The following is a 27900-nucleotide window of genomic DNA, read 5'->3' as shown; positions in this document are numbered from 1 at the left end:
GCACGATCGTACTCAGACAGATCTACCGTGGACTCGAGCACAATGACGACTATCACTAGCTTCACTTCTCACGATGTCCGATTTCCGGTGAGTAAAACCTGCCAAATATACATTTTGACAAAAACCTTGGAACTAAATGGAATAAAATTTGCCAGACTTCTTTGGACAAAACTGGCTCGGATGGCATGAACAGAGGCCCTGATTATTCTGCAGCCTATTGCATCTTACAGACGAACTCAGAGCACAGCGGCCATGGCATGGTAAGCCCCGACGCCCGGACCCTGACAAGCTGATGTTAAGAAAGTATCTAATACAGACATTCACAATCGGCCGCGGCAACGACCTTGTATGCAATGCTATCGATTTAATCGCTCCATTGGTAGTCAGCCGAAAGTTGGATGATTTGGTGCGAAACTGGGCGCAAACCTGGCGATACCTCACATCCGATTCCCAGTTGCGATGGGTAGGACCGGAGAAAGGCGTCGTTCACATGGCACTGGGGGCCGTCGTCAATGCAATCTGGGATTTATGGGGTAAGGTCGAGGGAAAGCCCGTGTGGAAGTTGATAGCAGATATGACGCCCGAGGAGGTGGTACGATGTATCGATTTCCGCTACCTCACTGATGCTCTCACCCCGGACGAAGCTCTCGAACTACTGCGCGAGACACGGGTCGGAAAGGCTGAGCGGATGGAAAAGGTTCAGCAGAATCGTGCAGTATCTGCCTATACGACCAGTGCTGGCTGGCTGGGGTATGGAAAAGATAAGATGCGCGCGTTGTTGAAGCAGACTCTGGCGGAGGGATTCAAACACTTTAAATTGAAGGTCGGGGGGTCTCTCGAAGAGGATAAAGAACGATTGAGCCTCGCTCGGGAGGTGATCGGTTACGACCAGGGAAACGTGTTGATGGTTGATGCCAACCAGGTCTGGTCTGTGCCCGAAGCAATCGAGTATATGACCGAGCTGGCTGAATTTAAGCCCTGGTTTATCGAGGAGCCGACGTCGCCTGACGATATCCTGGGACATGCTGCAATCAGAAAAGGCCTCAAAGGCAAGGTGGGCGTTGCGACGGGTGAGATGGTGCAGAACCGCATTGTGTTCAAGCAGTTGTTGCAGGCCGGAGCTATCGACGTCTTGCAACCCGACGCCTGTCGCGTGGGCGGTGTCAATGAAGTTTTGGCTATCCTGCTACTTGCGCACAAGTTCAAGGTCCCAATTGTCCCTCACTCCGGGGGTGTCGGTCTTCCAGAGTACACTCAGCACCTCAGCACCATCGATTACCTGGTGATTAGTGGGGAGAAGAGTATTCTCGAGTACGTGGATCACCTCCACGAACACTTCCTCGAGCCTGCTCAGACCGAGGCGGGACATTATGTTACCCCACGAGCACCTGGATACAGTGTTCAGATGAAGCCGGAAAGCCTAGAGGAATTCAGTTTCCCCGGAGGGCCGAAGAGTTGGTGGAGAAGTGAGGCAGCCAAAGGAATTCTGAATGGAGATCGGGGGCTAGCTCCGCTGTAGACACCAGACACCAGATACCTGCACAATAAAAGAGCCACTATCTACCATAGTACAGTCCAAACACCGGCCAATTTTCGCAAATCAGATAAACTCCGCCGAATATACGGTAGAATATCCGTGCTCCGGATGGCGAGCCACCCAAGCTGCACGGAAAGTGGACCCGGGGCCCCGGATATTTGCAGCTTCCCCCACACGCTGTAACGGGTTAATTACCCGTCACCCTTTTGAAATAAATAAATGGGAAGCTCCCCACCTGGGCATAGCTGCCAAGCTGGATATCCACCCTTGCACTATCGTGTCACCTTCAAGATGCATGCCTCATGGGTAAGCTACTACACCGCGAGGCATCATGATCGTCGCTAATACCTCCAGAAAATGTACCTTTACGGCATCGCGCCATGCACTGGCGGCGTGGCGTTTGGCTATGTGAGTCCCCAAAGCCGAACAAATGATCAAAGTACTGACCCTTGCAGGATACGGGCTCGATGAGTGAGTCGGAAGAAGGAAATAGTCCCGGACTCCATGCACTGACCAGTTTTAGGCGGTATCCTAACGATGCCTCAATTCCTCAGCTATATGAATTACCCGGGAAACTTCCTCCAGGGTGGAATCACCGCTTCCATCCAGGCTGGTTCTTTTGCCGGATCGCTTCTCACGGGCGCGTTCCTGGCGGATCGACTGGGCCGTCGCAAGACCCTCCTCTTGGGCTCTTTGATTTTCACCATCGGCGTGGCCATCTCGTGCGCTTCTAACGGTGTCGTTCAACTTGTGGCTGGACGTGTGATTAACGGATTGGGTAACGGATGCCTGGCGATGATGGTATGCCCTGAAAAAAAGGACGGGATGATTGAGTTTCAGTATTCCGGACTAACAGCATTCTCTTGCAGGTCCCACTATACCAGAGTGAAATTGCCCCTTCTCAGTAAGTCCCGGCATCCATCACTGATCCGCGAATGAGCTAATTAATGAACCACCCACAGAATCCGCGGTCGCATCGTGTCTCTCCAACAATGTTGTATCAACTTGGGTATCCTTGTCGCTTTTTGGATCCAATATGGATCAAGTTATCTTCCCGGTGACGCGTCATGGCGACTAGCAATAGGTCTCCAAATGGTCCCGACGGTTTCCCTTCATATTACGATGTGGTTTATGCCCGAATCACCTCGTTGGCTGGCCCAGCGAGATGAGCACGAGAAGGCGTTGAAGGTATTGGCTCGGTTGCATGCGAATGGCGACGTCAACGATCCATTTGTCCTGGCAGAGTTGACTGAGATCGAGGCCAAGATTCAGTGGGAGCGGGAGAACCCGCCACCGGGGTATCTCGAGATGCTGTTTGGATGGGACCGCCGTCGTACGTGGCTGGGAATTGGAGTGGTACGTATACGTTCCTGAAGGAGATGAATTCGGCTCTGACCGATCTTGCAGCAATTCTGGCAACAAGTCACGGGTATCAATGTGTAAGTTCCCCCTCTAGATATGAATGTGCGACAGATAGCTGATACGATCAAACAGCATCATGTACTACGCTGTTTTCCTATTCCAACAAGCCGGTATCCAAAAAACGCAAGGCTCGCTTCTGGCCAATGGTATCCAGGGAGTCGTGCTCAACGTCTTTACCTGGCCCAGTATGTTCTACATGGACAAGTGGGGTCGTCGGACGCCCATGGTGATTGGTGGTATTGGCATGGGCATCTCCATGATGTTGATTGGAACCCTTATGAAGACGACAGGTAAATTATTAACCCTGGTATTGCTTGAACTTGAACTTACGCAAACATTAGGTAGTCCGGTGTACGATTCGCTCACGAAAAAGACCAATTTCCACTTCAGCAACAAATCCGCGTCAAATGCTACGATTGCTTTCGTGTATATCTATGTCATGACCTTTGCTCTGACGTGGGCCTGTGTCGCTTGGGTTTATCCTCCAGAGCTATTCACGACAGGCTCCCGTGGACGTGGAACATCCATGACCTCGGCGACAAACTGGTTTGTGGTAGGTTCAACCGCCCGATAATGGAATTGACTAGTACTAATTCCCATCAGAATTTTTGGTTCGCTCTCTACATCCCCACCGCGATGAATAAGATTTCGTAAGTTTTTGAACTCCCTTGGAATTTGCCGATGTTCTGACTTCATCAGCTGGAAACTGTACATGGTTTTCATGACTCTCTGCTTCACCATGGCTATCGCGGTGTTCCTTTTTTATCCGGTGGGTGCCAAAATACTGTTTTCAAGACAAAAGACAATATTGACTTCAAACAGGAAACTGCCCAGAAGTCTCTCGAAGAAGTGGATTTCCTATTTGACAAGAGTCGGACTGTTTGGGTATTCCGCGATCGACAGGCCCGCAAAGTGGGCGCCATTTTCAAACGCGACATGGCTCATGGCGAGGCTCTCACCGAGTTCAATGACAAGAGGATTGATTCCGCTCATATTGATCATGTTGAAGTGACCACCAATTCCTCCGATGCCGCATGAAAAATGAAATTGATTCAATAGTTTGTCGCATAAATTGGAATTTGGACTACTCAAATGGTCGTTATTTAGATAACGTAGTCTATAATTCACTTTGGCCTAATTTCTCCTCTTCTCCTCTTCCTAAAGAACCAAAAGTCATCAAGGTTTCCATTCCTCTCGATAGAGAGATTTAATTGCCGATTAGATAGATCCATTGCCTCGGTAGTAACCAAAACCTCGCGTCCAAGGCTTCTGCCGCTTAAATGTCCTGTGGGCGGGTTGCCTGTATACCCCACGGCTAGAGTTAACATTCTGGTCCATCGCCCATACCATGGCACGGGATGAGAGTAAATGTCCTCTCCTCAGGTACTCCTTAGTCAACGTCAATGCGCGATGTGAAAGAACGACCAATTACAAAATGAGGTATCATGCTCGTGTGACCTGGTTGAACGAGTACGAAAATGTTCGTTGTGAATGTTGCATTTTAGAAATGACTCTCGGAAGAATAGCGGGAGTCATGACCACATAGTAGTCATTCAAATTGTCAAGTCTAACTTCTCAAGTCAATGATCCACTATAACTACCTATCAATGATCACGAATCCTGTCTCTTAGTTGTCTTTGGCCGATAGGATGCGAGAGTCAGCCAAGAGAAATTCGAGGACGGGATTCAACACGGCATCACGTAGCCCGAGAGTGTGCAAATCACCAATTTGCAGCAATATGGAGTTAGAGCTTCCAACGATCCCCCGGATAGCGCTTTTTAAATCCATTTCAATCTGGGCACCGTGCAAGAACTCGACAATTTGAACCGAAGGTTGATTCACATTCAAAGCAGGATAGCCCTTCAACTTGACCACAACTCGGAAATTGTCCGGATGAGATCCCAAGTTCACAAGAAGGCCATTGCTAGCCTTCTCTCCATTTATAATCTTTTTTTCTCCGTCGGCAATAACTTGGATGTGCTCAGATGAGGAATACCCGAGAAATCGTACGTTCCACTTGCGGGTATGGGGAGAGAGATCCCCGCCACTTGTCGGCCCAATGTGTAATTCGCCAGCCTGTTGATGGAAGGAGATGCGCGTACGACGGAAATTGATTTTCTCCGTATACTGGCCCTGTCCGTCGTCTTCTACAAGCTCAAAAGTTCCATCCAGTCCGACAACGACCATAAGTTCAATCATGGTCGAATCTCGACAGCCATTCTCGAGTATTGGTGTTGAATCAAGTGGAATGATAGCTCCCTCCGAAGCGAATACCGGGTAGTCGTTCAATCGCCGATTAATCCAGATTCGACGGTCGCCGTCGTAGACAACGCCGGTGAAGATATCCACATGTTTGCCAGGAGGAAGCCAGGCAAGGACTTGGGATCGGCGGGTTTTCGGATCCTGGGGAGCGTTAATCGGAGCTACAATGAGTTCGGAACCGAAGAAGTATTGGTTCGGAACGTTGTAGGCTTCATCGCTCTCAGGATATCCCCAATACATAGGCTGGATAAGTGGCAGTCCATCGACTGCCGCACGGACGTTCATAGTGTAGAGGTATGGAACTAGGCGGTGGCGGAACTGTAGGTATTCTGTCATAATCTGATCATATGGAGCGTCAAGATTCCACGGTTCCTTAATGCTGAAAATATTATTCGACGAATGCAGACGCAGAATTGGTGAAAATGCACCGAACTGCACCCAACGGATGAGCATTTCGTCGCTCTTTTCGCCGTGGAAATGGCCGCCGATATCATGGCTCCACCATCCATAGCCAATGTTAGATGCCGTCGCGGTGAACTCTGGCTGGAAGTGAAGCGAGTTCCATGAGACAACGGTATCTCCCGAGAAGCCGATGGGGTATCTGTGACTGCCAGGGCCTGCATATCGGGAAAAGGTGAGGGGTCTCTTGTTATCGAGGGCGCTGTCCAAGAAGTGGAAGTGGTTCAGGACCCAAAGTGGATCGATGCCGGGAATCCGGGAATGCTTTCCTTGCTGCCAGTCTACCCACCACATGTCAATTCCTTCTTTCTCAAATCGTCGGTGCAGCACGTCGAAGAAAGCATCGACGAATGCCTGGTTGGTGATGTCGAAATGGATGGGGTCGCCCATCGAGGTGTCTTGATTCAGTGCAGCTGCCATTTCTTCGTAAGGATCTTCGTAGCTCTGAACTCCATCGGCGGGATGATCATTTAGAGCAACACGTAGACCACGATTGTGGAGTTCGTCGAGGAAGGCCTTCGGATCCGGGAACAGTTGTCTGTTCCAGGAGTATCCAGTCCAACCAGTGACCCCAGTCTTCTTGACTCGATCATCATTGACAATATGCCAATCCATATCCAAGACAGCGACGGAAAGTGGAATCTCGCTTTCGTGAAACCGACTCATGAGCGCCAGGTATTCTTCCGCAGTGTAGGCATAGTATCGACTCCACCAGTTGCCCAGTGCCCATCGAGGAAGAAGTGGCTGAGGCCCAGACAGGAGATAAAATGCCTGGATGGCTTCTCGATAATCGTGCCCATAGGCAAATAGGTAACCATCCACCCTGTTTCCGGGCGATCTTGTCGCTACCCATTGACGATCATCGAAAAGCATCGACTTGGAGTCGTCAAAGGTCGCAAATCCTTGCCTGGAAATCACTCCTGGCTCAAGGGGGACCCTTCCATCAGCCTCATCTAGAGTCCGAGTTGTGCCACCCGGATTCGAGGCCTGCACTCCATAGCGCCAGAGGCTGCTATGAGGCCCATGGTGTCCCTTGATCGCGGCACTGAGACCGTTTGAAGAAAAGACTTGCTTGTTGTATGTGAGATGGAATCGAGCGGTAATGATCTGGAGACTGTTCGCGTCCTGTTTGACTCGGAATTCTGGCACAGGCAGCCGACGGTTGATGGCAAAGGTTGAGGCGCGGTCTTCAAATGGTTCGTCGTCCTCGGACCATTCGTAACGCAAAGGACCGTCGGTGAGAACGGTGAATCGGTTTGTCACCGCCAATGATCGCCTCCGGATTAGCGACGGGCGTGTGCGGGAAGCAATAGCGATGCATGACGACGTCTAAGGGTGGGAAATGCGAAGTTATTCACTTCTCTGGAACGGTTCTTTTCTTTGTTGTTGCAGAAGTGCTGGGTGATATGTAGCGGCCAGGTAAACCATGGTTTCTCTTTCCATCCATGTCTCGGTGGGAGGGATAATCCCCGCAGAAATGAAACTCGGCGGAACTCTCGCTGGAAAAGTCGCGAGGTGCCATCACTCGGTCGCTCGTATTCGTGGCTTTTGTCTCTTGAGGCACACCCCGCATGGACGTCACCAGATAAACGTGGCGAAGGCGGGGAACGGCACTAAACAGACTCCATGATTTAGTTATCGCTCTAATTCCCGGCTTCGTCGATATGCACCGGAGAATCACCGAGAATCATGGATAGTCCCTGCGATGGATGTTTTGTTCGGCGAGTTAGGTGTGATCGGCAGCGTCCCTGTCAAACCTGTCTGACCAGATCCCAATCATGTACTTATTTGAGGGTGCGCAAAAAGCCGGGTCCAAAGGGACCCCGATCAGCTACTAATCGCAAGATCGAAGAGCTCCGAGGAGGAGCGGCAGCGGCGCCCGAAATGGTAGCTCTACAAGAGCAAAGCTTGATATCGTATGCTCCGAATTCTCGGATTTCTATCACGAGTTACTGCACAGTGCTCGATATATTTCGGAGTCGTCTTTACGATATTTGGCCCATTGTTGATGTCGAGCATATGAAATCGCAGCTAAGAAGTCAAGACAATGATCCTACTACCTATGTCTTGGTGGCAGCCTTGTGTGCCGCGACGTTGGCGCAGATACGCTTATGGCTCACACCGGCTCCATGCCCTGAGGACCTTTCCGTCACAGCAGAGGACTTTGTTAAGGAGTGCCTACGTATTCGATTGGAAAACTACCATCACCAAGAGCCGTCGCTTCAGGTGCTCGTGACATCTATATTTCTTCATATGTACTATGCGAATCGAGACCAGATCACACCAGCTACCATATCGCTGCGGGAGGCGATCACCTATGCGGACTTGATGCATCTGTGTCACACCCCTCAGTCTAGTTCCACACCATCAAAACAGTGGCAAATGGAGCTTCGATGCTACTGGATTCTGTTCATTACCGAAAGGTGAGTGAAATGAGAAAAGGAACCTGGGTCCTTTTAATATCTTCTGATCGTCATCTAGGACGTTTTGCATCCAACACGACCTTCCTATCACACTCCACAGAACGCCCAACCTCCCCGAGATGGAACGAGATACATCACAAGGTAATTTATATACAGGGTTTTGTGCACTTGTCAAACTCTTCCTACATGTTCAACGCCCTTTTATTCTACCCATTCGTAGTGGCAAGGATATTGGGACGCCGGAGATATACTCGAAAAGTAATATATCGGACATTCAACAACGCATTCAAGTGGACCGACCGGGGCTCGATCTCATTTCTGAAATTCAATACGTGGATATATTGACCACATCTGCCTGGGTTCGCTCTTTGCTATGGCAATACTCTGCTTCTCGCTTTATGCTTTCTTCATCCACGTCCGTCGAGCCTTTGTCATTTGACTATCCGCTAGCAATTGCTAAGGATTATTTGGAATCCCTTTCAAATGTCTCTATTGAATCGCTGCGGAGCCATGGATATGGCATGGTAAGTGAATCATTCACCTTATTCCTGAGTATACGTGCAAAGGAACGTGGCGCTGACAACGATTTAAATGGGCAGGAAATCAAACTTCTTCAAGTCGCGAATTCTGCCCTCGACGTTTTATTTTGCATGCCGAACCTCCTTAGCCATCAGACCTCTCACTTTGGGCCATTAGATACTGTTATTGCGATTGGGCAATTGTTGTCTCAGATCGGAGGGGTCAAGTCAGACCGACTTTACGTGTTGCAGCAGCGCCTGTCGCAAATGCCTTCTTCAATTATAACGCCCCCTAGGCTGGAATATCCAGAAGAGGAGATGTTGGGTGATTCTACTACAGAGCAGCAGTGTTAAGAATTAATTGACACAGCGCGAGCTAGTCCCGAGCAGGACGACACGCGTCATAAGTTGCGATGTTTATGGATCATCCCCCACTGTGGGATAGGCATGCGCACTATTTCATTTTTTAAACCTAGTCTCTCATGTATCGGCAACGTTCATCAAGTCCTTTTCTCGCTTAGTTTGAGACGAAGACGTCAGTGTGTAACATGATACTCTTAAGTTGGCTTGGCAGATTCCACTTGTCTTTGCTGCAGTGTGGTTCATCCTCATTTGCTTTGAAAAGCTGATCAAACTTCACACCGAGTTGGAGATAGTGTGGAGAACCAGGATCAGAAGATAGAATGAGAGTGAAAAGGTTGCGTGGTAATACTAAAAGGAATGGAGCAACGAATCCTATCATCTATTCTATCCTGAAAGGTGGTCAAGAACATTAAAGGAAAACTCATTGAACTCCAATTTGGATGGCGATAATCTAATTATGGTGTATTGTAGTTCGTCTGATTGAGTTAGTATGAAAGATGCGCCCCCGAAAATTGTTATCACCCATTGTATCATCAATCCTACTGCGTTTAGTGTCCATAGGTACAGACAAGTACAGATTCAAAGTAGCTACAGTTTGCAAGGTCTCTTGATAGGAAAAGTTCTTGTCATTCTGGTGTTATGTGCTAGATGTCCTAAAAGATAACTGAGAAACGGAGAAACGCAATTCCTTAGCACTGCCGATTAAAGCCTCGTGAGATTGACAAACTCTCCGGGGGCATGATAGATCGGCACATCCATCTTCAAAGCTTCTCCTGAATAGCCGAGATCTTCCGCAGTCAAAACAGCACATTTCTCACCGATAAGAAGAGCCGTCTGAAAGTTACTATATTAGCCTTGCGGTCTTGTAATAAAAAGGAACAAGTACTTACGCTGAAAGTATTGCAGCCCACATTGTCAGGGCAAATCGACAGGTCACAGACCTTCAGTCCTTTCACTCCGTGGACATTCAGGCGCTCATCTAGAACACCGCCATGTGGCGCAATGGAGCTTCCTTCCCGCGGGGCCATGCTACATGTTCCCAATGAATGCCATGTTGTCTCGACATGACGTTGAACTGCACACGGTTAGCCGTTGATTCCCAAAGGCAGATGAAGCTACCCAAGGCTTACCCCATTTCTCAATATGCGCAATATCTTCCTTGGTATATTCAAGGGTATTGTGGGCTTCATGTCTGTTAGAGCTAAGAATAGAGGATGCTGGCTGCTTCCCAGGCTTCAAGGGTTGCGACCAAGAGCCTATGATAGTATTAGCCTTTGCTGACAAATTGCCTCAATGGTCAAGAGGAGCCCTTACCGTGTTGGATGCCTGCAGAAATATGATTTGGACCAGCGTAGGCTTTCGTCGTTGCAAGATCAAGATCCCGCGCACTAGCTGGCGAGTTAAAGGCGAATTGAGGGTGCATTCCTGTCACTTCTCCGGCATATGATCCCATTCGTCGAGCAGTCTCACGGGACTTTATATAGGCCCAGACCATGGGTGCCATGTCTCGTTTGTCATTCATAAAGCCCGCATCGAAGTCGGGTACCTCATATGGATCAGCCGATTGGATATGGGTCGAGCCACGAGAAAACGGATACTCCTTTTGTAGTTGTTAGAAAAGACTTGGGGGCAGCAAGGCCCTTTGGAAAGTTGAAGTAACTCACCAGGAAATGGAACATAGTAAAGAACTTGCCCGGTGGCATGAGCATATGGTCTCCGAACCAGCTGAATATGTGTTAGATACTTCCATGCGAATGAACCTACTCTACTTACCCAGATATGACCGAATAGTGCATCACTGGCTTGTCTGGTTTGTTCTTGAAGTAAGAATCCCACCCACTCTCAAACTCCGGGGTTGGCCATTTCTTCATATCCTCAAGTTCCTCTTCCGTGGGTCGAATCTTGACTCCAGCATCGATGCCGTTGGTTGCCAATGGACCGGTGCCCTTGATATTCCATTCTTGGAACGCATTTTCTTGGACTTTCGGATCTCCTCGGATGAAATCATCGAAGGTCTCCACATCTGGCTTTGCTCTAAAAACGGAGAAGGTGAGATAATGATCCTGGAAGTTACGCCCCACTCCTGGCAAGTCCACCAAGGGCTCAACGCCTGCGCGGCGCAGCTTTTCTGGGTCACCCACTCCCGACCGCTGCAGAATTAGTGGGGAGCTGAGTGTACCACCACTAATGATGATTTGCTTGCGTGCTCGGAATATCTTGCGAACTGGCTCCCCGCCATTAAGAGGCTTTGTGGGGACTGTCACGACCCCAACTGCACGACCATCCTCGATGATCACCTTGTCCACTTTGGTATTGCATTGCAAGTGGAGGTTAGAGTGCTTTGACCTAGTACTATGCACATACGCATGGGCAGCATCACTTCGTCTTCCTATTGTGAGAGGTTAGAAGCAACCGGTAATGAAGATTGCACATGATCAGCTTACCGGTGTCCCGATTGATCCACTTGAGCCAGTGCTCAGCTCCATGACTATCGTGCAATAACCGTTAGTAGAGTTTTACTTACAGCGGTATGTGTGCTTCTTACGCGGTTTTTAAATCTTGAAGATCGTCGGTAGTTGGAATTCCTTGGGATTCAGCGGCACGGAGGAAATCCTGCGCGATAGGATAGGTATGGTTGCCGAAAGACACCTTGATAGGGCCCTCAAATCCATGCAGGTCGGGGTTATTGCAAGCACGCTGGTAGGTCTCATGCTTTTTCATCAGAGGAATCAGGTCTTTTGTCTTCCAACCTTCGGCTTGAAAGTCATCATAATCCGAGGCAGACGCCCTCGTATACATCTTTGTCGAATTCAGCTTTTGAGCACACTTATATTGTAGAGGTAGAATGACATACCATGAAGTTGATTGAGCTCCCTCCCCCGAGAATATTTGCACAGGGGACAATGGCCTGTCGGCCATCCAGATGCTCCGAAGGGCGAGAATGATAGAAAGATGCAGTTTTCGAATCAAGCTTCATGTTAATGGGGTAGATGCCAGGACGATAGACCCTAGCATTACGTGAGTACACAGCCCTATGATTTAGATTTGATGATAAACTCGTACCATGGATTATTAAGATTGTTCTCTCCCGCCTCGATCAGCAAAACAGAGAGATTATGGTCAAGGTTTGCCAGACGGCCTGCAGGGACACATCCTGAGCTACCACCTCCACAAATGATGATGTCAACTTCTTCCGGGATAGTCATAGCTATGAATGTTTTTCAAGATTGTCTTTGGGTTCAATATATTTTGAATCGAAGGCGCAAATTGGCGGGATTCAAGTCTGGGGGTCAGGTTGCTCGTACCTTTATATAGCTCTCACTGCCTCTGCTTGAAGCCCCTCACGAGAGCAAAGCTAGTTATTGGATATTGTACAGGTCCGCATGAAGCTGCACCTCTTGCAGGGTTTGACCCCGCATGCGGAGGTTGGGCCAATCTGGTGGTAAGATCAGAAACGCGATGTGTTACAAGGGCTTTACACTACTTGGTCTGTTCTCACATTCCCGAGCCCCACGCATTTATTTGGAATATTCCCAGTACCCCGTGGTAGCGGGCTCACTTGTATCATGCCATATGGCTATAATTAGGAAAAATAAATTAATTGGTATTGTTTTTATTCCATGGGTGATCAGCTGGTCTCTCAAATCACGAGAACATGAGAGATTGTGTTGCTTAATGAGCTACAACTTCCACAGGCCACAGAGGCCTAATTCTGCGACACATATGAGCAGAAATGATTGCTTCTTAGCTCCCTGTTAACTATACACCTACATTATGTGAGGTACATAGTATATACATCAGCCCCACTTCTCCAAGAGCAATTTTGCCTGATTCAAGGCGCGGATATAGGAAATCATGGTATCTCCAGAGTAGTGCCTAGCGAAAGATTCCCCGCTTTCTGTCTACTAATAGATCGTAATATTACCATTGCATTCAACGCAGTCATTCAATTATGAGCTAGGGAGGTGAAACTCTGATCGCTTTCCCTAGAACGCTTTTTTCGGCTGTTTACTTCCGTAATGGGTACTCCGAGCGTTAGCGGATTCAAAATAAAAGCTAAACACTGACCACATCACTGGTATCTAGATCCAATAATTGGAGGGGAAAACACGCTATTTGGCCAAGCTCTGGATAGCACTTGTACGTGGCAATTGATGAAGTGTTCTTGGTCTGGAATATGCAGATCCCCCAGACTGTGTGGGGAAGGACGCGAATCTCCCGGTGCGGGGAAATCTTACTTTCGGGTCATTCCCCGGTCTCCAAGTAGCAGATACAAAGAAACCAAATTCAATTGAATATTGACAAAGTGATAGCATTGTCTTCTCGTCAATATCAAAAATTGGGTCTATATTACATGAATATGCATTGTCGTTTCCTACCAACAACATTTGAGCCAGTTGTGATCATCCCGTGTCGACCTCAAATACCTGTCATATTCCAGGAGAATTACCGCACTGAGGATTTGGTGTTAGACTTCAACTCCACATACTGGCCCCACATATATCGTGTAGGTTTTACTTCGCAGACATCCCCGATCTCCTCACGCTCGAGACCATTGTCAATCTACAGGGGGTCCAATGCAACCTAGCATAGTACAAGGCCAGTCAATTGAAAGAACCAAAGTTTCGAGGACCACAAGCAGACTCTAGAACCAGGACTTTGGTCACTACCCCATTTTCAAGTTTTGCCGCCCAGCGGGCCATGGTGATGCCCGCACTTTTGGCAATTTCTTGCGCTCTATCAATGATCCCTTACTGGTTGTTGACTGGATAGCAAATGATGCTCTTCTTGCAATCAACAGTCGACTCGTGGATAATCAAGCGAGCGCTTCACGGCCTGGTGATCACTCAACAAGAGGCGGGGGAATATGGAAAATGCTGATCCCTGTATGTAGATAATAAGGAATCATTTCGCTCTCTTCCTCTCTGGCAATCAGATTGTTGCAGAGTTTCCATAGAAATGAACCGATGCAATCAGCTCTGGAAAGCTTTGTTTTGGAGGGTATGGATTTCCCATACTCCGCATTGTCCATCTTCGCCACCGTAGCCATCCCGGGCCGGTATTTGGAGACAAAGCTCGGAGGGATCACGCCACTCGAAGCATTGAAATGGAAGATACACGGCCCGTTGGCACCGCTACAAGTACAAGGGCAAAATGTGCAGTGGGAATCAAGATCTGCATTCGTGCTCCCCCCATGGGAGACACGGATCAAGTGCGTCATAGAGACTGCGGAAATCGCCATCCAGACCCACGATGGCATCGAACTGGACGCCGCACTCGCCGACGGAGCGATCCAACGTACCTTCACTGATGGCAGTGGATACGCAGGACTCGTGGGTGCATCCGCGGTGGATCCAACAAGCACGGACTGGAAGCAACGACACCTTGGATCGCTGGACCAATCCAATGTGTACGTTGCAGAACTCTCGGGCATTAAAATGGCCCTGGAACAACTGGCAAATCGACCGAACCATCCAACTAAGGACAAGGTCAGAGAACTGGTGATCTTCTCTGACAGCTAGGCTGCGATTAAATCATCGCAGAACCCGCGACGACCGTCCGGCCAATACGTGCTAAAGACCATTTACAACCACGTAAGGGCTATCCGGTCGCGTGAAACACCCACAGGGATCACCCTTCGGTGGATTCTAGCCTATGTGGGGGTTGCTGGCAATGAAACTGCAGACGAGGCTGCAAAATTAGCCGCTTTGTGGGGAGCGGGAGATTCTCTAGAAGGTGCGGGCGCGGGCTCGGAGAAACACTTTGTCTGGCTCGCCTCCACCGCGAAGCGAAACACGCGCAAGCGCATCAAGGAGAGATGGAAGAAGCAGTGGGAGAAAGAGAAGACGGCCAAACCGACAAGGTGCCTAATTAAGGCACTAAGCCGCAAGGCCTTAGAGCTATATGAGGGACTGTCTAAGCCGTACGCATCAATTCTTATTCAAATGAGGTCTAAGCGCATCGGCTTGGGGCATTTCTTATACAAAATTAAAGAAAGGGAAACAGGCCATTGTAGCTATGACCAGGGATCTCAGACACCGAGATATATCCTACTCCAGTGCCCGCTGTACAACGGTCTACGGCGAACTATGCTAGATAAGATCGCTCGCACCGATCTTGGTAGCACCACGGAATACGACGCAATCGTATCACACCCGCGCGCGGCCCGCTACGCCGCTGCGATGATGCATCAAACGGGTCTCCTAGGCTAATTCCGGAACGTTGAGCCGGAACCAGACGACGACCACGAACAAATCGGCCTCGCGGCTATGGGGTAGGTTGTGAAGACGCTGTGCATTCACCAATAAACACTAAGACTAGGCCACCGAGAATGGCTAGGATATTTAACAAGCACTGATTCACTACGCACCGCGTAACCAATTGAGAATCTGAAGCGCTGGGAGTTCCCTAGGCCCGGGGAAGAGAACTAACGAAAGAGAGGCGGAAGCATGACACGGGGACGAGGGGATGCAGAAGGAGTGATTTATCGTGGGCTTTGTTGCTTTGGGTTTGACTTTATATGGGCTTTATTATGTGCGGGATTTGGATTTGGGACACTCTCTACTGTGCCAGCCTCCTGCGAGAGGCTGGTTTTCCTTTGTACGACTGTTTATTGCAAGCCGCGAGTCTGGAGTTAAGGACACCGAGTTCTGCTTCGGATTTGGACGAAGCGCCTGCATAGCCTCGACGCACCTAGTTAGGCTCCATCAGGTTAATAGAACTTTGATTGATTGATTGATTGATTTGGCCCTGGGACTGGCTACGGCCTTTACGACATCTCCCCAGGTATCGCCGCAACCCTCGGAAACGATATAGACCAGCGTCTGACTGTGGGTCTTGTGTTGTCGCTCGTCGGAAAAGACCGCTACGAGTCTGCCTTTGTTGTCCATATAAAGAAAAGGTTTCCAAATTTCTGAATGGGCTTGACCACCATTTTGCCATTTTCCTACGGCCTCCCAGGTATCGCCATGGTCTGCGGACCGCCAGGTGAAAATGTTTGTCGTGGAGGAGTTTGATGGTGGGAGGTTACCGACTAGGAGCAACGTGCCTTCAGGATACTTGCCCATCTTGTGGGATAATTCAAAAAAAGAAAGGTTGAAAGAATCCAGTATACCCGGATTTGGGGTCACTTTTTATGTCGTGAACAGTATTCAGGGTACTCCAAGACTTGCCCGCATTTCCCCTTTCGCGAATGATGAATTTGCCCTGCTGTTCCGTTCGTCGCGCGGGTTTTAGGACCCTCTGTGTATGTATGTTCCCAAGTAAGCCCACATCATTTACTCTAATCATCATTGTTAGATCTTTCAATTACAAGCCGCTACATCCGAGGGATTGACTGATGATATCATTTACCCTGGCCCTTCGCTAAGCGATACGCAGGCTAATACAACTAGATGGATCAGGGGATTAGCCCATCAGGTCACCAAGTCAGGGCGCGATCCGATGTATCCGTGTACGTACATGTGAAGTGCACAGTTTCCTAAGGAGGAGGCTAGAGCCTCGTCAAGGCCTTTCTTGGCCGAGTTGCCGTTCATGCTATTAGATTGCCTTCTGGCTCATGAATTCGAAACCATCGTGATGGCTAAGCGAACTCCCAGCAAGAGCAGGGAAACTCTCGACCAAGCAATTTCGCAGCCAGCCCGTAACTGCAACACAGTTCCCGTCAATTCTTTCAGTCAGCATTGCCAGGGAGAAGTCACGATAATCACGCCAAAAGGGTAGCCTGATGAAGCGAGCGGCAATTGGGTCACAGGAATCCTTGCCGAGGGTTCGAACAAAAGCGTGATCGACCTGTCTCTTCATGGACTAGGAGATACGGGAGCGCGGCGCGAACCCAGGTCTGGATGTAACCGAGGCTGGGCTCGTGTTTGTGAGGCTGAGTGGCCCCCACCTTGGATGACGTGAGCCAGAGAAGCTCCTTTTTAAACCCGTATTCTCCATGCATTCTAAACATTCGCTATCCGAGTTGTGTAAGGAGATAGCAGCTTCTTTTCAATTGCACTATGTCTAGAAAAATCGACAACCTACCTGAGCCCGGCAATAGACAGCCAATCAAACTGATCGTCGCTAGCCCCAGTCGGTGAGACTAATGCCATCGCATGTGGGTACCCCACAAGAGTTAACTTTGTTCTAGAACAGGCACTCTAGGACTCTACCGGGCATTGCAGATCTTGGATTTCAAGCCATATCACATGTTTGAATGCGTAATGGTACACGGCGTGCCCCATATCGAAGTCCTGCAAGAGGCTGTCTTAGCCCAGCATAACAGACTCTCTGGCATTACACGATATTCCAGGAATGAGTTTGACAAGTGGTTCGCAGAGTACGACGTAAGTTGCTAGTTTAACAGCCCGCATACTCATTTGTAGCCTGATCAGCTGACCTCAATGAGACCTTGGTGGAAGTCCCAGCTATGCTAGGCCCTTCGGTCATTGAGGCTTATGCGACCGATCCTGATGTGAAGTTCCTCCTCACGGAACGAGAGCCTGAGAAATGGGTCGCTTCTATCAACAATACCGCGGGTCCTATTGTCAAGAAAACCAAGAGTTTCCCTCTCAATATTCTGAAATACTTCGACCATCCGTTGAACGTGTTTTTGAGTCAAACAGTGCTTGTTTACAATGTTTTAGCCGACAGCACCCACCCCGGTGGGCCTGGTAACGAGGTTGCTTTGCAGAGGAACTATACAGAATAGTATGTTTTCCCTCTTCACACCTTATTAAAATTCTAACAATAGTAGTATTTCGATGGTTAAAAGGGTGATTCCGGCCGATCGTCTCTGTCATATCAGGCTCGAAGAGGGGCTAGGCTGGGAGCAAATTTGCCCTTTCCTGGGTGTACCCATCCCGGACCAGGAATACCCCGACCGCAACGAGCCAGAGAAATTCCAGGCCCTCGTTCAGGGGCTTGTGAACCCCATGCTCACCAGGGCGATGATCAGATTTGCCACGGTCTGCATCCCGGTTGTGGGAGTTCTGGGTTGGGGAATTATGAAACATGGCTCTTCGCTGCCCCGTGCGATTGCCAAGCCTGTATTTAACTGGATTGAGAAAGCTTGACCCTAAACATCGTGGTAAGAGTGGTGCCATTTAAAAAATCGGAATCCACACTGGACAGGTCTGCTGCATATCATGCCCAAATACCTGTTGCCAGCCACTACTTGCGGAGGGGCAACTGAAGAGTCCTCTACGACTATGTTAGATTATTTTTAGCTTGTCAACCCCGACCTTTTGCATTTCACGGCATCCTCGACGGTCCGTGGTTTCTTCTAATGTGGGTAAAAGAAATATAAATAAATTGTAGCGCTGCCCGATGTGCTTTCCTCACCACATCACGATTGCAGTCTCATGTGGATCCTGGACAAGTGGGTCTTTCTCCCCGCCCTTGACCATTGGACTGGTAGTTTAATATATTGAAAAGTGGGCAGCCTCCGGTGGCTTGAGCCACCATGCGTCAAGCCACCGGGCGCCACGTCATATGTGCCCAGATCTTGTGTTTTTTCATGAAAAGTAATCATCAGAGGTGCTTTGACACTCCAGGGTCGAATTCTATGACGACGGCCGTTGATGTCATCGGGTAGGAATTTCTTGTAAAATCATTCACATAAATCGAGACCGTAAGACCTGATACCGGTAAGCATCGAGCACTTTTCATCGGCATCCGCCTCTTTTATCGACCCCCGGTTGAATATCGCAAACATTGGCATCATGGCCACTCCAAATAACCCGAAAAACGAGCCCACGTGCAACGAACAGTCTCAAAAGAAACAAACATACTCTGAGTGGACGAAAGAAATATACAATGACCAATATGAGAAATGGATGCCATGGGTAGAGGATCAATACCTCAAATGGTTCGGAAAGGGCGACAACAAATCTTCCTACGCAACAAAAGGTAAGTTGACAGGCATCGTGAAAGTCTCATGCTCAACGTTGACACTGAGTGAATAAGATACCCTATCGAAAACAAAAGTTACTGGCATAGATCAAGTAGATCAAGTCCAAGATGATACTGCGAATATCGTCGGAAACCAAGTCGGGGACAAGGGACTTCGCTCCAGTTGGGCAATTCGGTTCAAAGGAGGGGATCAACCGAGCCGAGAGGAACGGCAAAGATAAATCAGGGTCTAAAGCAGGACCCGCTGCAAGTTACCTTGATGCTGGCAAGGAGAGAGCTAGCAATGTGGGATCAGGTTTGGCCAAAGGCGCTGAGTCTGCTCAGAATGTTGCCGCGGGAAGTCTAAACAGTGTCAAGGGCTTTTTGCCAGGAGGTAAATGAAGTTAATCGGTCCTAGCTAGGTGCCTACAATAGAGATTGGGGTATGATTTTCCACAAACTTGCCATTCTGGTTTTTTTTTGTATGATTCTTGAACGATTCCAAGGTTCACAATAGTATCGCACCAGAATGATGGTCCTTGCTCATGTTGACTACTCGTTCGCCTTCTTCAAGGTATCCCCATAACCTCATAGTTCCAGTACAAGTAGCATTCCTTCTCACGTTCAAAGTTGGACTATTTCACCGTGATTTATATACTTTCTATTATATCTAGGGACGGCAATCTTAAATTCTACAACCAAGGCACAAAAACCCCACAACAGCCTCCAGAAAATGTGACAAATTGTGGGGGTTTGATTCCAAAATGTCTTAGCTACAAAGCCTATCTCTAGTTCCGAATGCTGAAGTAACCTGCAAAGACAAGGGAGACAGCATTGCGACTCGCCAATTTAACAAGGTTACTCCAGAATTGGCACCAGCCCACCAGCCGCGGCACTAGGTCGCACCTAAAAACACAGCGAAACACAGGCCGCAACGACCCAATCACGGTCTCTGCTACTTCCACCTCATTATATCCAATCGAACCTAGTTACACGATACCCGTGCAGTCGCCATTTTCGTACACGATGGAGGAAAGGTCAATTGTCAACCGTATTTCCCCACAATCACCCCGCAAAAATTAGAGCGACCGAATGGAGTGGCCCCTGCTCAAGCATTTGTTTACTGCAGGAGCGCATACCGACTACAAGTACTTCCTTGAGTAGTCGACATAACCACCATGTGAACCCACCTTCAGTTACACCACCCGGAGCCCATGTTTCACCAAGGCACGTCGATCTGAGTCCGATCTTCTTCCACCATTTCCTCCATCCAGCAGCTTGGTAGAACTTCAAGAGCGCAGGAGTCATGGAAGACACCAAACCTACCGACCATATCCAGCATCAGCTCGCAGTTCCAGCGCAAGCACCGGATGCGAATACCATCGGAATCGACGATGAAGTCCTCCTGCAAATGTCCGAGCAAATCCCCGAGTTTGCTAGTCTGGTCGAAAGAGCTCGTCGCGCTTCCAATTTTGAACACAATCTCACCAACCGAGAGGCCTTCAAAGTATTCCCGAAAGCAATTCTTTTCTCTTTTATTTTGTCCCTGGCAATCATAATGGAGGGATACGACACTTCACTGCTCGGCTCTTTCTATGCCTACCCGACATTCCAGGAGCGATTTGGAGTTCCGGTGAAGGGAGGGGGCTACCAGGTCACTTCAAACTGGCAAACTGGCTTACAGAATGGAACGAACGTCGGTCAGATCCTGGGTCTTCTTGTCGCTGGTCTTATCGCGGATCGCTGGGGCTACAAGAGGACTATGCTTGGCGCTTTGATCTCTCTGATCGCCTTTCTTTTCCTGATGTTCTTCGCCAACAACATCGGAATGCTCTTTGCTGGTGAGGTTTTCTGCGGTATTCCTTGGGGTACTTTCCAGAGTTTGACCACTACATATGCCGCTGAGGTTAGCCCCGTCGTTCTCCGCCCGTACCTGACCACATACGTCAACCTGTGCTGGGTTACTGGACAGTTCATCTCTACAGGAGTTTTGCGAGGTCTCTTGGGCCGTACCGATCAATGGGGCTGGCGAATTCCCTATGCCATTCAATGGATCTGGCCTGTGCCGATCATCATCGGTGTTCTTTGTGCACCAGAATCCCCGTGGTGGCTGGTTCGCCACGGCAAGGTCGAAGAGGCAAAGAAGTCACTCAGTGGGTTGTCTCGTCCGGGTGTCTCGTATTACGACACCGAAGATGCCGTAGCACTGATGATCATCACCAACACTCATGAGAAGCTGACCCGAGAAGGAGTGTCCTACTGGGACTGTCTGAAGGGAGTCGATCGTCGACGCACTGAAATTGTCTGCTGCGTCTGGATGTGCCAAGTTTTCTGTGGTATCTGGTACGGTGGTAACATTGTCTATTTCCTCCAGCAAATCAGCTTCAGCAATACCCAAGCCTTTGATTTTGGTCTCGGTGTCAACGCGATCGGCTGGTGCGGTACCGTCTGCTCTTAGTTCGTTATGCAGCGGGTTGGTCGACGAAAGTTGTTTGTCACTGGTCTGGGTATCATGTTCACGGTGCTGATGCTGGTGGGTTTCCTGGGTATTCCGAGCCACACATCTCCCGGACTGAGCTATTCGTCCGCCGCTTTCCTCCTTATCTTCATGTTTACCTACGATCTTACCGTCGGCCCCGTCACTTATTGTCTCATCGCAGAGATTCCGTCTACCCGCCTTCGGATCAAGAGTGCAGTCCTCGCTCGTAACTGCTACAACATCGCTAGTATCTGTGCCAACTTCCTGAATCCTCCTATTCTCAACCCCACCGCCTGGAATCTAAAGGGCAAAGGAGGCTTTGTCTGGGCACCTCTCTGTCTGATCTGCTTTCTGTGGTCGTTCTTCCGCCTGCCGGAGCCCAGGGGTCGCACCCCCACTGAGCTCGATATTCTGTTTGAGAAGAAGATTTCAGCTCGCAAGTTCTCAGAGTTTGAGGTTACTCCGTTCCGCTCGAATAATTTCGAGGTTGTATCCGAGACTGCTGCTCTTACTGAGAAGCTTTAGCCTTCGGATGAGAAGAATGAGTATGCCGTTCCCTTGCATCCCTACTTGGCATTTGCGTGGATCGAGGAATATGAGAATGTGAAAATGACTTACGTACGGGCTATGCAAGAAAATATCTAATCTCGGTAATTGATTAAGTTAATATCCAGTCTGTTGAAGAAATCAAGTTTCAAATGTTACTCTTGCCTATAAATTCAAATGTGAGCGAAGTTTTTACACTAATTCCCTCTCACTCGCTGGTATTGCACAAATGCCGGGCATAGACCGATAGACAGGCTCGAGCTGGAATTGGAAGCCGAAGCCCTCATTCTCGAGTCAGGAACTCTCTGGGGTCCCGAATTAGAAGATGTAAAGATATTAGAGCAAAACATAGTGCCATACACGCATCGGCAGACGCTGAGCTTCTTTTTTTTTTTTTTTTTTTTTGGCTACTTACTGGTTTCCTGGTAGATAAACACATGAGTTAAAGAATATCCCCGCTTCTCTTCCTTGTTTGTACTACATCAAAAAGCCAGTTCTGACGATTCTCGGCAAGAACGCCGCAAGCTTGGTAATATTAATGGAAAGACTGCCGGCCTCGGCCAGGTATCGGCACTCGGATTTCGGGCGACGTCTGTGTTCCGAAGGCGCCCCCGGAGCGGAAAGCTTGTAGAATATTCTTCACGGGGAGGCAGAAGAAACAGCGATTGGAGCAACATTCATAATATCCTAGGAAATTAATCTTGGTTGGACTCGTGCCGAATATCACCCCCCGCACCGCACGGGCGCGGTACGTAGCCCCGAAATTGATGTTCTGGAGCATATTCGCATGGACTAGGCCAGTCAATGTATGGTTATTTCGCAGCGACTGGAAAGAATTGGCCAATTATTTTGCTGCAGAATTACACGAGGCAACTAAAGACATTTGATCAATCAAATTCCGGACCTTGACGTCGATCAAGTTCCACGTTAGTGTTAGTGTCGCGGTCGAGGCCGTTATTCCCATTCTTGGCATTTGTTGATTTATGTTTCACGCAGATCTGTTCCGGTACAACTCTTCCAACGGCATGTCTACGTGGATGGAAGAGGAAAATGATCAGCATATCGGCCGCGCAAGAGTATGCATGCAACGTTGATAGACGCTAGCACTTGGGTCTCGTTTTACCCGATATTTGATCGAAGCTGATCCCACGGCTCGTGGCTGCTTAAATTGATCTTATTGGAGACGATGTTTAAAATTCCCCATCGGATCTCTCGGGGGAATTATCCGAGCCCCAGTTCCAGGCCAGGCTCTCGTGTACAAGCATTTCTGATGCAGGCTTGAGTCGTTGGGCATCCATAATACCCACGTGGGCTGAAGAAACCAACTTCCATCATGGCTTCCATCCAAATCTCAAGTATAAAGGCACCCAGGCCCGTCGCTGCTGAAGACTCGTCCATTTTTGTAACGGCAGATTGTAACTTCTTCAGGAGAATCAAGAAAGATAGTCTGCGAAAATGCATCCTAGTGCTCTTGTCGGCCTTTTGGCCTTCGCCGCCGCCGCGACGGCTGTTCCCCACAAGCCTCGCGCTGGTCACTCGACTTCTTCCCTTGAGAACTTGAAGTCCCACGTCAAGAATGTTGTTGTTCTCGTTATGGAGAACCGCTCTCTAGACAACCTCCTGGGTGGTCAGACCCATCCCGGTCTGGAGAACCCCATCAACAGCGGTCCTTTCTGCAACCCCTACAACGTGACCGATCCTTCTCAGGGTTACCACTGCGCCGTTGCCAAGGATTACGACTCCGTGACTGATGACCCCAGTCACGCTGTCACTGGTAACACGATGGAGTTCTTCAGCCAGTGGACCCCCGACAATGCCGCGATTGCCGATGGCAAGTTGGTTCCCAACAACAACGGTTTCATCCACGAGCAGATCTATAACTATGGCGAATCTGCCAACGAGACTGTGAAGGCTATGCTGGCCAAGCAGGTGATGAACTACTATACCGAGGACCAGACTCCTGTTATGACCGCTCTGGTTCAGAACTTCCTTACCTTCAACCACTGGCACTCTGATGTCCCCGGTGTAAGTGACATTATCATACTTATATTTCGAGATCCATATACTGAGTCTGATTTTAGCCTACTGACCCTAACCGTTTTGCTGTCGTTGCTGGTACCTCCGGCGGCCACGGTACCAACGATGATACCTTTGGTACCTATGCGTTCACCCAGCGCTCCATCTTCCAGCAGCTGGGCGAGACCAACCACACTTGGCTCAACTACTGGGACACCGCTGGTGGCACCGGCCCCGAGGCCCATTGGTTTGCCTGGACCAAGGCCACCGGCAACCAGAACAAGGTTGTCCCCATGGACCAATTCTATACTGATGCCGCCAGCGGCTCTCTGCCTGAGTTCTCCTATCTGAACCCCTCCTGCTGCGGCGTTGGTACCACCTCTATGCACGACAGCGGTCTTATCTCCGACGGCGAGGCCTTCATCAAGAAGGTTTACGAGTCTCTCCGTGCTAGCCCACAGTGGGAGGAGACTCTCTTCGTCCTGACCTTTGACGAGAGCGGTGGCTTCCATGACCACGTTCCCCCGCCTCTGGCTCCTCGTCCCGATAACCTGACCTACACTGAGAAGGCTCCCAATGGCCAGGAGTACACCCTCGACTTCAACCGTCTGGGTGGCCGTGTTCCCACTCTCCTGATCTCTCCTTGGGTCAGCCAGGGCTACGTTGAGCAGAATGGTACCAACTACCGGGGCCAGACTGTGTCTTACTCGGCTGCCTCCCTGCTCCGCACTCTTGGCTATCTCTGGAACTTCGAGCCTTTTAACCCCCGTGTTGAGAATGCTGCCTCGTTCGATCACCTGATCCAGAGCACTCCCCGCAAGAATGCCCCCGTCAAGCTCCCCACTCCCCACACTTTCTCCCGCTAAATGCGCAGGCGAAGGAGCTCCGGGATCTGAGGGTTTGGTGAAGTAGAATTTATTTCGTTTGATAGAATTTGAGAGACAACATACAAAGTTTTTTGGTCATGACAAGAAATCAACACAATCGAGACGTAGTTGCACTTAAACGTACCAGATCTTCCCTGTCAGAATTTTCTTGTTTAGTTGCCACCTTATTAGAGCACTCAGGCACACGGAGCATTGCACTGGGCATATCTCAACACGAACTCATGGTCAATGAATGCTCAGCGACCCCCACTGATATACTTACTCCACTTTAGCCTATACCCGGGATCGGTTTTAAGTCAATCAAAGTCGTTCCTAAGCTGATGGCCCGTTAATTATGCTTAGTGACATAAATCCGGTAAATATGCTCCGCACTTTAACGCTCACTTTCGGCCCCCAACGAACTTCCCGCGTCAGACCCGACAATTGGAAGACTCGTGCGCCACGAGGAATAGTCCACGTAAGCCCTGCATGCTTTTACAGGAGGTCGAGGATTTAGAATGGAGACTGCCGCTATAGAAACCCGGCATTTGACGAGGCTGACTGACGCAGTGATACGGACACGAGCCTCCGTACTCTACTATTCGTCAGTGGCAGCAGGGTATTGGCTAGTGATGACAAGAGAAGCAATTAAATGCCGCGTAGTCTGTACATACGGCTGGGTGAGTCTACAGCCATAAGGCTTGAAGGATCGAAAAGGAAAAAGGAACTGTGAGCCGTAAGGATGTTGAGAAGAAGCACATTTACTGAATCCTGGCCATTCATTGAAGCTGTACTTCCGACACGAACAAGAATCCCTGACAAGTAGATTTGAGAGCTGGTTAATGACCCATCTACTGCAATTGCGTGACCAGATCAGGCCGCATACAGGGGGAAGTACAAGCTGTCATCCGCTCAATGCATACAAGATAATCTCCGAGATGCACGTTTGCCAACAGACCCCTAGGAAATGGAAAGTAAAAATGCTCATCGTCATCCGCGCCGGGACCAAGCAACTAAGCATTTAGGGACCGGAAAGAAGAAACAATAACAACCTGTCGATAAGAGCCCGAGCTACATAATCCCTGGTGGTGGGAGTTATCTTCACAGTCAGCTTGAGCGGGGGTCAACTGCACTGGCCACCAACAGTTGGTGATTGCGTACCAAGGCCCCGGTCCGGGTGCTAGGTTCCTGTGTTGGTGTGTGATGGAATGCAGAAGCTCCATTGAGAACACGACCAACACGAGATGGTGGTTGGTGGACGAACGCCTCGGCGGCTACGGGTGATTTTAGTTCATTTGGACTGTGATTTGCTTCGTTTATTTATAGGGCGCCGATCCTTGCGCGTATCGATTGGCTGTCGTGTGCTCCACCAAACAACCGGTTGTCACACCTGCATCTGTGATTGGTCAATTGTTGGTGGCTTTTACTATCATTAGCAACAATTATGCAGCTAAAATAGGGGTAATTTGGGAGCTTTCTATGTTAAGATGCCGGAGTGCGGGGAACTGATGTTGGTAGTGTTGGTTCTGCCCCTGGCTCATTCTCTATCTATATCAAGGCCCCCGTCGGTTGTACCTGGATTCTGTCAACCTGGGCTTCTCCAGAAAGGGTCCCTAAAGATCTCTTGGTGGACTCCAATCTATTCAAATCCTACGCTCATAACATAATTTACAATGGGCGTCATCCGCTTCCCACGCCCCACGGGCATCTATGTACCTAATTCTCCTACACGCCTCACCAACGATATGATCTCTCCTCCGCTTTCATCGGACTTCAATTTCGATGCCGAAACCATAACTCCCTCCACGTTGCCCGCTCTTGAATACATCTCCACCAAACTCCAACAACGAATGATGCACGTCACCTTGCTTGTCGGCCGGGGCAAGCCCTATCCGACCGGCGAACCCTCCGACCTGATGATCATTCCCATTACATCTCTCGATGCCCTAGGATGGCGTATTCTCGAGCGAGCTATCGCCAAAGCCGCGAAGAAATTCTCCCTGGGCCAGAGTTGGTCTGATGCATTGAACCGCAGCCAGTACGAACGCCATGCAAATGAGTACTTGGTCCAGCAATCAATTTTACAAAACGAGGTCGTCTTCAGCCAAGAGGGTCTGACCCTGCTAAACATGGACCGCATCTACACCTTCAAACGCCGACTGTGCATTCTCTCCAATCGACCTTTCTCGCGCACAGACGACCAGTCCATGGCCTCGTGCGTGAAGCTTCTCCACCGCCTCATCGACGATTTCCAAGGCCGTCCATTCAGCAAGGCATTCTTTCACCGCGTATATGAGCAGCTCAATGTGCGCGACGACCTTCTCACTGCTATTGCAGCTGCTTACAAAAGCGCGCACAAGTTGGATGCGATCATCCTGCCTCCGCAACCTAAGGCTGAGCAACAGAAGCCAGCGATTCAGAAGCCCGCTGTTCGGAAGCCCGTCACTCAGAAGTCCGTCGCTCAGAAGTCTGTCGCTCAGAAGCAGGCCCCCAAGGCCGTGCGAGTTAAACGTCCGGCTCAGCCTGCTAAGTGCAGCATCCAGAGAATAGGCGCTCCGGCGAAGCGAGGGCCCAAGACTCCCCCTCTCGGCGTCAGATGTGACTCCAATCACTAGAAATGAGTGGAATATCCTTGTCAGCCAGGATATTCGCTTGCAGCCGACTGTCACCAAGTGGACTCCATCACCCACTGTCTATGCTGTTGCGTGAATAAGTTCTAATGTCAAGTGAAACTTGAATTTTCTATCAATCACTTCAATTTTATTGAGGCTGTCTCGGAAATCTGCCGAAAAGGGCAGCCACGGGCCCCACAAGAGTGCTTGGTCAGTTGTTCTCCCAATGGAAGACTTTTTCGAGAACATACGTCTAACAAATTGTCCCAGGCCTTGCAAAAGAGACACAAGTTACTACCAAACTCAATTGGTAACTGCTTCGATGTCCCTTCAGAATATTTAGCGCAATAATTTGACCTCGCGAGCCTCCACTGTCTTTCACTCGGCTGGGAGCCACCGCATTATAGTCATGCAATTATTAGTGCAGCTTTTATGGGAACCAAGCGATGGACCCAAGTCCAGATATGTGAATGGATGGGATTGATTAAGAGACCTTCAGTCTCGAAAATGTATCATACTG

The 27900-nt window shown here is 49.4% G+C and overlaps 12 protein-coding genes across 12 annotated transcripts; 10 read left to right on the top strand and 2 right to left on the bottom strand.

Annotated features, from left to right (window-relative positions):
- Positions 1-42: 42 nt before the first annotated feature.
- N7498_004117 (enolase C-terminal domain-like protein) lies at positions 43-1519 on the top strand (the record flags this gene model as incomplete). The annotated part of the gene is made up of 3 exons (XM_058451179.1): positions 43-87; positions 156-260; positions 317-1519. 3 exons carry the CDS (start codon positions 43-45, stop codon positions 1517-1519), a joined length of 1353 nt encoding a protein of 450 aa, XP_058310641.1.
- A 309-nt stretch (positions 1520-1828) lies between these two features.
- N7498_004116 (sugar porter family MFS transporter) lies at positions 1829-3997 on the top strand (the record flags this gene model as incomplete). Its single annotated transcript, XM_058451178.1, has 12 exons — positions 1829-1843; positions 1892-1945; positions 1993-2008; positions 2061-2338; positions 2407-2441; positions 2500-2893; positions 2945-2976; positions 3032-3249; positions 3301-3512; positions 3563-3609; positions 3659-3728; positions 3782-3997. The coding sequence occupies 12 exons, from the start codon at positions 1829-1831 to the stop codon at positions 3995-3997; spliced, it is 1587 nt and encodes a 528-aa protein (XP_058310640.1).
- A 589-nt stretch (positions 3998-4586) lies between these two features.
- N7498_004115 (glycoside hydrolase family 31 protein) lies at positions 4587-6554 on the bottom strand (the record flags this gene model as incomplete). Its single annotated transcript, XM_058451177.1, has 1 exon — positions 4587-6554. The coding sequence occupies one exon, from the start codon at positions 6552-6554 to the stop codon at positions 4587-4589; it is 1968 nt and encodes a 655-aa protein (XP_058310639.1).
- A 905-nt stretch (positions 6555-7459) lies between these two features.
- N7498_004114 (fungal specific transcription factor domain-containing protein) lies at positions 7460-8976 on the top strand (the record flags this gene model as incomplete). Its single annotated transcript, XM_058451176.1, has 4 exons — positions 7460-7475; positions 7534-8104; positions 8163-8628; positions 8704-8976. 4 exons carry the CDS (start codon positions 7460-7462, stop codon positions 8974-8976), a joined length of 1326 nt encoding a protein of 441 aa, XP_058310638.1.
- A 711-nt stretch (positions 8977-9687) lies between these two features.
- Positions 9688-12191, bottom strand: N7498_004113 (GMC family oxidoreductase; the record flags this gene model as incomplete). Its single annotated transcript, XM_058451175.1, has 10 exons — positions 9688-9819; positions 9876-10060; positions 10116-10241; positions 10300-10585; positions 10650-10710; positions 10759-11374; positions 11430-11473; positions 11531-11784; positions 11840-11993; positions 12049-12191. 10 exons carry the CDS (start codon positions 12189-12191, stop codon positions 9688-9690), a joined length of 2001 nt encoding a protein of 666 aa, XP_058310637.1.
- A 1761-nt stretch (positions 12192-13952) lies between these two features.
- Positions 13953-15197, top strand: N7498_004112 (ribonuclease H family protein; the record flags this gene model as incomplete). Its single annotated transcript, XM_058451174.1, has 2 exons — positions 13953-14474; positions 14529-15197. 2 exons carry the CDS (start codon positions 13953-13955, stop codon positions 15195-15197), a joined length of 1191 nt encoding a protein of 396 aa, XP_058310636.1.
- Positions 15198-16988: 1791 nt separating this feature from the next.
- N7498_004111 (sulfotransferase family protein) lies at positions 16989-18044 on the top strand (the record flags this gene model as incomplete). The annotated part of the gene is made up of 4 exons (XM_058451173.1): positions 16989-17065; positions 17120-17315; positions 17378-17679; positions 17723-18044. The coding sequence occupies 4 exons, from the start codon at positions 16989-16991 to the stop codon at positions 18042-18044; spliced, it is 897 nt and encodes a 298-aa protein (XP_058310635.1).
- A 491-nt stretch (positions 18045-18535) lies between these two features.
- N7498_004110 (uncharacterized protein) lies at positions 18536-19263 on the top strand (the record flags this gene model as incomplete). Its single annotated transcript, XM_058451172.1, has 3 exons — positions 18536-18561; positions 18623-18879; positions 19046-19263. 3 exons carry the CDS (start codon positions 18536-18538, stop codon positions 19261-19263), a joined length of 501 nt encoding a protein of 166 aa, XP_058310634.1.
- Positions 19264-20167: 904 nt separating this feature from the next.
- On the top strand, positions 20168-21319 carry N7498_004109 (uncharacterized protein; the record flags this gene model as incomplete). Its single annotated transcript, XM_058451171.1, has 1 exon — positions 20168-21319. One exon carries the CDS (start codon positions 20168-20170, stop codon positions 21317-21319), a length of 1152 nt encoding a protein of 383 aa, XP_058310633.1.
- A 6-nt stretch (positions 21320-21325) lies between these two features.
- N7498_004108 (uncharacterized protein) lies at positions 21326-21865 on the top strand (the record flags this gene model as incomplete). The annotated part of the gene is made up of 1 exon (XM_058451170.1): positions 21326-21865. The coding sequence occupies one exon, from the start codon at positions 21326-21328 to the stop codon at positions 21863-21865; it is 540 nt and encodes a 179-aa protein (XP_058310632.1).
- Positions 21866-23341: 1476 nt separating this feature from the next.
- On the top strand, positions 23342-24768 carry N7498_004107 (uncharacterized protein; the record flags this gene model as incomplete). The annotated part of the gene is made up of 2 exons (XM_058451169.1): positions 23342-23911; positions 23968-24768. The coding sequence occupies 2 exons, from the start codon at positions 23342-23344 to the stop codon at positions 24766-24768; spliced, it is 1371 nt and encodes a 456-aa protein (XP_058310631.1).
- A 1673-nt stretch (positions 24769-26441) lies between these two features.
- Positions 26442-27383, top strand: N7498_004106 (uncharacterized protein; the record flags this gene model as incomplete). Its single annotated transcript, XM_058451168.1, has 1 exon — positions 26442-27383. One exon carries the CDS (start codon positions 26442-26444, stop codon positions 27381-27383), a length of 942 nt encoding a protein of 313 aa, XP_058310630.1.
- Between the last annotated feature and the right edge of the window lie 517 nt (positions 27384-27900).

This window comes from Penicillium cinerascens (genome assembly GCF_028974065.1).
Source record: "Penicillium cinerascens strain IBT 15544 chromosome Unknown contig_24_segment0_segment0, whole genome shotgun sequence".
In the NCBI taxonomy this organism is placed as follows: domain Eukaryota; kingdom Fungi; phylum Ascomycota; class Eurotiomycetes; order Eurotiales; family Aspergillaceae; genus Penicillium; species Penicillium cinerascens.
This window is presented reverse-complemented; position numbering and strand designations above follow the sequence as displayed.